The sequence below is a fragment of the Orussus abietinus genome, unplaced genomic scaffold (genome assembly GCF_000612105.2).
Source record: "Orussus abietinus isolate OABI.00-Male unplaced genomic scaffold, Oabi_2.0 scaffold17, whole genome shotgun sequence".
Taxonomy (NCBI): Eukaryota; Metazoa; Arthropoda; class Insecta; order Hymenoptera; family Orussidae; genus Orussus; species Orussus abietinus.
Window position 1 is genome coordinate 268252 of NW_019395988.1, and position 9880 is coordinate 278131.

Here is a 9880-nt window from a genome sequence, read left to right on the forward strand (position 1 = left end):
ACATCATGAATTTTGTAAAACCATTAATCTATTACACATTTTCCTACATGTTGAATTTACGATAACTTTTATGTTTCGACTAGTTAGCCGCCATGACAAATGGGAGAATCAGACAGGTACTATTTGCCAGTTATATTCCTGTTAAAACAATTATGCATTGAAAATAGATTTAGTCATGTTTTGTAACGCGCGAAAAAAGCGGAGGTAGAGTAGCAATTGTTATGAAGCCAGTATGGCCTGGTAACGAGTGTGGATGAGTGACGGTCAGAAGTTTGTTTTCATCCTGCTTTTCCGTTTCTTTACTGCTTTGATTTCCAACATTCTGGTCTTCTCTGTCATTAGTGCGCTGGAAGAAATTATTAATTATTTTTTGGATTGAAAGTTAGTTCGATTATGTAAAGATACATATAATGTTTCGTGTTCACACCTTATATTTTAAACATTCCAAATTTAAAATTGGTAATTTTTTATATTGCACTGTTAATTCCCTCTGAAGACATTCGAAGGTCTTTAACTCGACGAACCCTTCCGATGTTAATGTTGAACATGTCCGTTGAACTTGTTCTATACATGGAGAGAACGAACACAATTTTCCACCTACAATGAAACTATGTATGAAGAATGTCAGATTTTAAAAGTATCTCAATGCTTTATACACAATTAAAGGTTTCAATTAACCTGATTCTTTTAGAGTATCACAGGCATGCTTTACTGTCATCCATGGATGTGGGAGATCTAGAAATACTGCATCTGCTTTATGCCTTAGTTCGATTCCAAATCCATCTAAACATACATCTCTGTGATTGGATGTAACAAAGTCACTAATTCCGTGTCTTCTAAACTCATCCTGTGCTAGAGATACACGTTGCTCATGGAAATCAAATGTGTACAAATGCCCGGTGGGACGTATCGTACGTATCAAAGAATGCGAAAGTGAACCACTTCCGGTACCTGTAAGGAAAAATTATGTTTCACATGCTTAAAGATAAATATACATTATTACAAACCTGATTCGATTACTATGCTTCCCGGAACAATTTCCATAAGGTATATAATCATGCTTATATCGGGAGTATAAATAATCTGAGTTCTGTGTGGAAGCGTGACTGTCCATAATTCAGGAGTCGGCTGTAAAACATATGCCCAGCCTCTAGATAGCTCCACTCGTGTACCATATTTTTTCCCCAGCAACGAATATACTTTTAGGGCACCGTATGTCGTTTGAAACACATTGTCTACGAATTCGTCCTTCTTGTTCTTGATTTTCTTGGTCACTTCTAGCGTGTGCATATTATTCGGTCCCAAATACAAAATAACAATGTCATCTTCTTCTATATGTTCTTTCACTCTATTGAAACTCATTTTATAAAAATTGTATTATGAAATTCTTCCAGTGAATTCCAAAGTCCTTCTTTACTTCACCATAAATTTATAAATTAATAACCATCAATCTTGATAATCTCACGGTAGAAAAACAATTGACAATTTAATAAAACTTATATATCCGTGGCTACTTGTACATGATTTATTATCAATATTGGCAATAAGCAGAATGTTTACAAAATGAATTTCACGTATAAAATAGACACATTTTATAAAATAATGTAGTATAGAACTTGTTTTGTTGTATCATAACATTAATAAGTTTATCCAACCATTTAAAATATTGGCACGTGGTATTATTGAGCGTATAGTCAGCTTAAATATGCTTTGAAAAAATTTGAGGTTAAATTTGTTTATCGTCTCTACACTTTATTCGTTATTTTTTTTCGTAATTTCTATGGAAGTTAGTTTTTTTTTAATTGCTAATGCATCTATATTATTTCAGGGGATCGTAAATTCACTACAATTTTATTAATGATTGCTAATCACAGGTGGAGCAAATACATAGGAACATTTTCTGCTCAACAATTGGCAACTCTACTCCTGTCAAATGATCATCGTCCTCGCGTTCAGGTAGCTAGTGTTTGGTGTTTTTAGAAACTGACGTCTACGATTTTTTTAAGGTGACGATGAGCGACGATGACCGAGATATCGATATTGAGAGCGACGTAAGTTGAGCGTTAAATTATAGCCAGTATTCATTTTTTCACTCCATAACCTATAAAGCTGTTGAGCATCTTATTTACATTTGCAGGAAGGGGATGACTCTGATTCCAGGCAAAGGCATTCTAACAACACACAGTACTATTCCCAGGTATACACGGAACTTTCCGACCCTTTTTTAACACAGTATTGATCAACAATAGGATCTCCCTATAAAAATCATGTACCTGTTTGCCCGATGTTTGATGCTCTTATTTCTATTACATGGAAACTTAGAATGCGTGTGAACATGTAAATAGAAGTATATTTTAAGTCTTAGAACCCTGTGTCTTTTGAATTTTTAGAGTAAGTTTATTATACATGTAATGCGTGCACATGCCTCATTAATGTTTATGTTCACATTGTCTTATATAGGCCGAGAAGCGTGCCCACCATAATGCTTTGGAACGTAAACGAAGGGATCACATTAAAGATAGTTTCTCGAGTCTTCGAGATTCTGTACCTGCTCTCCAAGGAGAGAAAGTTGCCAGCCGAGCTCAAATCCTTAAAAAGGCTGCCGAGTATATACAACATATGCGACGCAAGAATTCCTCTCATCAGCAGGACATTGATGACTTGAAGAGACAAAATAGTTTACTGGAGTCCCAGAGTAAGTATCTTTAATCCAATCATAATTAACCTTAGGGTCATAGAATTATTTGTAACATTAACATTATTACCATTAACGTAACGCTTTTTCAATCAAGTTCGAACTCTCGAGAAAGCTAAAATTACGGGAAACTTTGCGGCTGAATCTTGCGAAGTGTCCAAGTCAGATTCAGTTGAGCTGAATGGCTATAATGATTCAGAGTCTGAATCTTCTGACAGCGAGAGTGGTAGAGCCATTCGTCACTCGAAGAAGCTAAAGGTGGCTGGACTTCACCACTGATGAATGCTCGACATACCTGCTCTACTATAATCACCTTAAAACTTTATTTTGATAAAACAATCAACTTGTTGTAAGTAATATAAATGTACCACGTAGATTTATCTTGTAAGATAGATACTTATTTAAATAAACGATAATTAGTTTTGTTTGTACTACATCTGTTACAAAGAAATCATTGGAACTTTATGAGGTGATGTCTCCTAAGGGAAACACTTTGGTAATTTATGCTTTCTTAAATCAATGTGAAAATCAGAGCATGGGTGTAAAAAAAATTTAAGCGGCACAATGCACAGCCAACTTTGCATATATTATGTAGAAAATGTAACAGTAGTACAATTTCAAGCATTAGACAACAAATGATGCAGAAATATACAATGTTTCTAGATAAAAATTGACATTCAATTGTAAAGAATAAAGGGTATGTAAATAAGTTTTTAGAAAATAATAAATCATGAATGGTTTTGTTACAACATCAGAATATTAACCTAACCCTTGTCCTTTCTTTGCAAGAACAAGTTACACCGATCACTTTTATACTTTTAAGTTACTTTTACCTATTAGCGTTATCAATAATATTTACTAGCTTTATATTGCAAAAATAGGACTTTTATATTACATAAAGTTGCATGCAAATAATTCTTTCGAATAATTTTAAGAGAACGTTGATTATTAACCGTATTGATATATACAGGTGGTTCGGTACCCCCAATAGGAGTCATGTCACCGCTGAAGATTTTAATAGCATGGTTTAGTGTAATCTTCTCTGCGGTTAAATCAATGTGATAAACAGGACGGATATGTTGCACCTTCCTCGGGATTGAAATCATGTAAGTTACTTTATCCGAGTATGCGAATAAAACATCTAGAGCATCGGTTATCGTCGGGTACTTCCCAAGTTTTGTAGTGACCTCGTTTCGCCAATTCTCGGGTTGAAACTGTGACTGAAGTTGTACTTGATGAAACCAATGCAGGTAGCAATAACCCGGCTCTTCCAGCTCGGTAATGAGGTTACCATGTCGTGTAGGCATTTTGGGATGTCTTAAACATGTCAAAATTAATTTTAAACGGTACGTTATTTACCTTCCGCAGAACTCATATTTAAATGATCCCACATAATAATTGGAATAATAAAAATTAAGTTTTAATAGATGAAAAGCAAAGATAGTCTTAGAATATTTATTATGCAATACTAAAATGCGATTATGACAACAATTGCGAATGGTGTCAAATAATGATCACATAACACGAAGTTATCCTTTTCAATTAAAAAAAAATCGCAATCATCCGTATGCACATTATCGATAGAAAATCTGTTTCCGTACTTATCACGAATCAAAGTCACATTCAAATTATTAATGGTACCATACCAATTCGTTTCAGGGTTACCACCAAAGAGAACGGGGACAGTTGCGGCTCGCACCACGTTGTTTCAATTTTAGCGACACGAATGCCTCTTCTCTGAAACCGATGCGTTATTTTAGGAATTTTATAAAGACGCATAGCATTCCTGAAATAATGCATTCGCTTCCCCTAGAAAGGCGCTTGCATCGTTAGGAGAGCGCTCACTTCTCGCACTTTCATATAAAATCAGCCCTGGTAGAGTCAAATGAATTGGCCACGTCTCTATCGTACTCGAGATCCGGGATTTATTGGGTCCAACCTAGTAACAGAGTAACTCATCTCTGCTAGTAACTCCGAATTTCAGTGTCGACCGAGACGCTTTACATTGCACTGGTTGGTAGAACTTCGATCTTCGCTACGGTTAGACTGAATTATTAATTATTACGTCATATTAGTGAAGGGGCAGATCCCGATTACTGCGGTTGACAGTACGGCAAAGATGGCTGACATCAAAGAACCTCCGCCGCTTTTCGATAACACGGAATCTACAAAAATCGACGTGGATGACGACGATGACGATCTCTTCGCCTCCGCTATTCAGGTTTCTTCCGATCTTTTTAGTTATTCGTTAGCGGAATTTCCATAAGAACGCCAAACTCAGATGTCTTTTGAAGATTCTATGCGATCACTTTTGTTTGCAATTAACAATACCTGTTTCTTGGCTAGCAAATAATACATTTGAGACGTGCTCGATGATTGTTAACAAAATCTTTACTAGCGGGTGATGATTACAGGGCTCCATGGCTTACCAGGTGGATTTCTTATAATGTCTCAAAGACTTTATATGGTCAAATGTCTTAGAACTTTAATCAATAAACAGCAATTCGGTTACTTTGATTGCTTAATTATACTTTATCGATCAAGGGGATAAGCGAACCGTTCAAGTTCTTAATTCTATCACACGACTATTTAACCGTTCAAATATATGCCTTTAAAAAAGAAGTAAATATAAAATACGTTCCAGGAGCCAAGTCAGACAAACGAAAACGCTCCCTATAATGGATTGAGCACGATTCAAACAGATTTACCAAAACTTTCATTACGGGATGCAACGGAAAATTCATTCTCCAATGTATCTAGCCCAATACCGGGACCACTGAGCCCTGCTTTAGGTTTAATGGGAAGTGAAATTGGGGATTTGCATGACGTTCCCATAAATGATAATTCCGATGCTCCTTTGATTGGTGCTCTACAGTCACATTCCTTAAACGAGGTACTTTGCTTTTAATTTCAAACATGAATTATTGATTAAATGATCATTAAGCAACGGTGTGCAATTTAATAATTTATACATTTTAGGTTCAAACAGACTCTTCCGATCTGTTTCTTAAAATTACAATAACTTCCCCACAAAAGATAGGGGAAGGCATCGGAGCATATGTTTCATATAGAGTTGAAACGAAGACAAACATGCCAATATTTAAAAAGAGAAATTTCAGTGTTATCAGACGCTTCAGTGATTTCCTTGGCCTCCATGACAAGCTAACGGACAAGTATCTCAGAAAGGGCAGAATTATTCCTCCAGCACCAGAAAAAAGTGTTATAGGTATTTACTGAGTTTGGTAATTTCTATTAAGAGTTTGTATACATAATTCTTAACATTCTCTACTTGTGTAGGGACAACTAAGATTAAAATGTCAGGAGATAAAAGTCAAGAACAAAGTGCCAGTTCCACTGAGTTTATTGAAAGACGCAGAGCAGCTTTGGAACGATACTTGAACAGAACAGCCATGCATCCTGTTCTCAGCGTTGATCCAGATTTCAGAGAATTCCTAGAAGCTGGTAAATTTTTCTCCGTTATTAAGACTGTCAACTTAAATGTTTGGTCTAAAAATGTACTATATCTTTTAAACAGATATGGAGCTGCCCAAAGCTACGAATACATCTGCTTTAAGTGGTGCTGGAGTTATGAGGTTGTTTAATAAAGTCGGCGAAACAGTAAATAAAATCACATATAAGATGGACGAAAGTGATTCGGTAAGAAATGACATTTTCTCGTATTTGGCCAACCATATGAAATTCTACTGCATGTATTAGTGACGAAGGTTTGTGATATGGTTTTCTGTTGCTTGCATTAGGAGGGTAAGGTACGTTCATTACAAGTCATCGATGTTGTAAGAGTATAAAGTTATATACGCGCGTTTCGATGGTTACATCTCGATGCATAGAGTAAAAACAGGAGTTATAAATTATTTCTATGATTTCCACTGTTCCTTATCACTCATTATTAATTAAAAAAATGTATAAATTTTTTCAATTTGATGGCAATGAAACGTTATTGAATTTTGGGTGGTTATTTATAAATTATTATGCTAAAGTTTTGTGAAAACAGTGCTACGATATAACAATATATATATAATAAAGAATTATCGTTTGTACGCCAAACAAAAGATATAACCGTTTCACGTTAATAAAATTCATTTCATTTTAACTACAAATACATTATTCATTGTACGTGCTTGTTTTTTGAAGCTGCAATTAGAGATTAGTTAACGTACTTAAAAGATGCCCTGTGACGTTATGATTTTCAGTGGTTCGAGGAAAAAACATCTCAAATAGATTCCCTCGATACCCAGCTAAAAGCTCTACACTCTGCTGTTGAAACTCTGACTAATCAAAGGAGAGAATTGGCGAATTGCACCGGTGCAACAGCAAGATCCATCGCGGTTCTTGGTCATGGTGAACCAGGTGCTTCTCTCGGAAGAGCTTTGGCTCAGCTAGCCGATACATTGGAAAAAATAGAAGTTGTACGAAAGGCTCAAGCAAATAGCGATCTTTATCAATTTGGAGAAATGTTAAGGGAATACGTAGCTCTTATCGGAGCCATCAAAGTAAGAAGAAATTTCTTTATCATAATTTTCGCAAGATTAAGAATAATCAGATAACTTTAAAATCACATTGATTGTAATTTTTTTAGGACGTGTTTCACGAACGCGTGAAGGTATTCCAAAATTGGCAGCACGCGCAAATGATGTTGAATAAAAAGCGCGAGCAGAAAGCCAGAATGGAACAATCGGGGCGTACAGACAAGACAAGTCAGGCTGCGACGGAAGTCATAGAGTGGGAAGCAAAAGTAGAAAGAGGCCAGGAAGAATTCGATAACGTTTCAAAAATGATTAAAAAGGAGGTCGAGGCCTTTGAGCTAGTCAGAGTAGAGGACTTTAAAAAGCAGCTAACCGAATACTTGGAAGCAATGCTGCAGCATCAGAATCAATTGATTAAGCACTGGGAAAGTTTCTTACCAGAGGCCCGTGCAGTTGCGTGAACTTCCCGCGGTTAAGTAAAAACGGTAACATTTAAAAAATATATGGCACATGCTAACTCAGATTATATTAAGGGCCCAGTAAAGCGAGGCAAAGTCTTGAACTACTTTTCATCGATGACTGATTTGGCTTTACTGAATCCTTAAATTTCTGGATGTGATTAGGAGTGCACACAACAATATTGCGTAGCAGTTTCAGTAAGGAGAAACCGAAGACGACCTGCAACATTATACAACTCAACCTAATTTGGGATACCGTATTCATGTTAAACGGTTAGACGTACAATGGATATACTATAAACATTTTTTACCCACTGTAACAAGATGTTCATACGAGTACAACCCAATTGCCCCGTATAAGCGGGATATAAGATGCAACTGGGGAGATGATGTTTCACAAATGCTTTGCCTAAAGCGAGGCACTTCTTTTTTACGTTTGTACATCTCATTATTGGCAATGTTAAGTTCATCGGGTAGTTTCGAGCATAATATGTTCATAAGCAATCTATTAAAATTCTTAGGTAACAAGTAATATATGGATATATATGTGCATGTTTAATGTATTCTGTTTCATTTCAAATATGTATACATATTGATACTGTTTATTAGGAAATGTTATGCGACAATAAAATTAATTGAAGTTATGTAAAATATATAACTATAATCTAAATTTTGCGTATGGCATAATTTTACTTTCAATCAGATTTCGCGAAATTTGAATTTATTTCTTCTAAGCGCCGCGATACGGTAAAGTTCCATAATCGAGCGCTGAGAGATAAGGGAGATGAGTTGCATCCCTAACTTGGACCGCCATTAGGGGCAAGTGTGTTAGCTGCCTGCATTGTCCACCGAGGACAGCACAGACCACGATCGCGAGAGACCCTGCCCGTGAGTAATCTCTGGCAATCTCCCAACTCATCGCTGATACAAGGTCGGATTACTTGAAGAATTTAAATCCTGTAAATCACTGTAAATTACTTCTGATTTTACAGAACATACAGAAACGTCGTGCGAACAAGTAATTATGAATTATGCCGGTCTAGTGTCTGCATTTTCAAGGTAACCCTGAAATAATTGTTACCTGTAATTTATCACTACTTTAAATGGATTTTTCTACATTTCAGGGCTGAATTATTAAACTTGATATTATTTCAGTGCGTTTACATTTAAGCTCAAAGGGTGTGTTTTGTAGGTTATCGATGTATCCTTGGATGACGAGGACAAGAAACATCTCGATAGGACTGCCCGCATACTTTAGAGTAACAGGAGCCCTTCTGTGAGTGTTCCCGAAGCAATTTGGAATTTACTACAATTTCATGACGTTGCGATAAGTACTTATTCGTCGTCTTTAGTGCCGAGCCAATGAAGAGAAAAAAGAAAATGGATCCAGCCATTATTAGACAAAGAGAGGAAAGAAAAAAAAAGAAGCTAGAGAAACAAATTCGGCGATTGGAAAAAAATGTCAAACAATTGAAACCAATTATGGAATTGGAAGTTCCCATAAAGCTTATCGATGAAAGACAGTAAGTTACTTTATTATGTTGTAGAGACAGGAAATGCAACGTTATCTCTTGAAAATATTCATAAACATCTGTCTCTGAAACGTTCAATTATGTATATTGTGTATTAATATTTCAGACAACGATTAAGAAAATTACCGCCACCTTCGAAAGAGATGCTTGAAAATCGAGTTTTCCTTCAAAAAGAATGGACTAGATATAAATTTAAGGAAGCACTGGAAAACATGCAGATGCTCGATAATATGATCTATTCTCAACAAAGGGCACTGGATGAGCTTAAAGCTGAATCCGAAGAGCTTTACTTAGAGGCAATACAGGTAAATTCTAATTGAATAATCTTATGAAACGTTACTTTAATATATTAATTTTACAGGTCGATTTAAGTCTGATACCATACTCTGCAAATGGTCCAGTAACAACACCACCGATAAAGAATTTTGATTCCCCTGATGGCGATTACATCGACGTCACACAAAAGTTCGATGGAGAAAGTTAGCTTCTCGTGTAAATTATGTAAGAAGTTATTCTAATAACGGCTCTGTGAGTTAGTATATTTTGCCCTGCAGTCCTTTTATTCCATGAAAGATGTTTTACCCACTTCTCTCCACTCGATAACTGATTAGGATTCGCTTGAAAACGATGTTTAAAAATGTGCTACTGAGAATGAACTGAATGACTAGTTCTTAATTGTTTTCATTAATCACGTAAAAAATGGATCCTGGC

General features: G+C 35.9%; 5 protein-coding genes across 6 annotated transcripts; 3 read left to right on the forward strand and 2 right to left on the reverse strand.

Annotated features, from left to right (window-relative positions):
• Positions 1-10: 10 nt before the first annotated feature.
• Positions 11-1398, reverse strand: LOC105702383 (tRNA (adenine(58)-N(1))-methyltransferase catalytic subunit TRMT61A). Its single transcript, XM_012429907.1, has 4 exons — positions 1008-1398; positions 679-951; positions 428-597; positions 11-346 (listed from the first exon to the last, which is right to left on the reverse strand). The coding sequence occupies exons 1-4, from the start codon at positions 1360-1362 to the stop codon at positions 170-172; spliced, it is 975 nt and encodes a 324-aa protein (XP_012285330.1). The 5' UTR covers positions 1363-1398; the 3' UTR covers positions 11-169.
• Positions 1399-1912: 514 nt separating this feature from the next.
• On the forward strand, positions 1913-3444 carry LOC105702387 (protein max). The gene is made up of 4 exons (XM_012429911.2): positions 1913-2051; positions 2138-2197; positions 2461-2695; positions 2793-3444. Exons 1-4 carry the CDS (start codon positions 2013-2015, stop codon positions 2972-2974), a joined length of 516 nt encoding a protein of 171 aa, XP_012285334.1. The 5' UTR covers positions 1913-2012; the 3' UTR covers positions 2975-3444.
• On the reverse strand, positions 3263-4323 carry LOC105702390. The gene is made up of 2 exons (XM_012429915.1): positions 4297-4323; positions 3263-4012 (listed from the first exon to the last, which is right to left on the reverse strand). Exon 2 carries the CDS (start codon positions 4000-4002, stop codon positions 3541-3543), a length of 462 nt encoding a protein of 153 aa, XP_012285338.1. The 5' UTR covers positions 4003-4012; positions 4297-4323; the 3' UTR covers positions 3263-3540.
• A 224-nt stretch (positions 4324-4547) lies between these two features.
• LOC105702378 (sorting nexin-2) lies at positions 4548-8288 on the forward strand. 2 transcript variants are annotated; one of them, XM_012429897.2, is made up of 8 exons: positions 4548-4708; positions 4771-4916; positions 5340-5588; positions 5675-5921; positions 5993-6157; positions 6231-6352; positions 6907-7206; positions 7293-8288. In XM_012429897.2, the coding sequence occupies exons 2-8, from the start codon at positions 4815-4817 to the stop codon at positions 7638-7640; spliced, it is 1533 nt and encodes a 510-aa protein (XP_012285320.1). In that variant the 5' UTR covers positions 4548-4708; positions 4771-4814; the 3' UTR covers positions 7641-8288. The 2 variants fall into 2 exon arrangements, with proteins under 2 accessions (XP_012285320.1, XP_012285321.1); XM_012429898.2 differs by lacking the exon at positions 4548-4708 and having other exon boundaries at positions 4815-4916; positions 7293-7664; positions 7803-8288.
• A 155-nt stretch (positions 8289-8443) lies between these two features.
• LOC105702385 (39S ribosomal protein L40, mitochondrial) lies at positions 8444-9741 on the forward strand. The gene is made up of 5 exons (XM_012429909.1): positions 8444-8696; positions 8830-8913; positions 8990-9160; positions 9276-9474; positions 9531-9741. Exons 1-5 carry the CDS (start codon positions 8662-8664, stop codon positions 9651-9653), a joined length of 612 nt encoding a protein of 203 aa, XP_012285332.1. The 5' UTR covers positions 8444-8661; the 3' UTR covers positions 9654-9741.
• Positions 9742-9880: the final 139 nt, after the last annotated feature.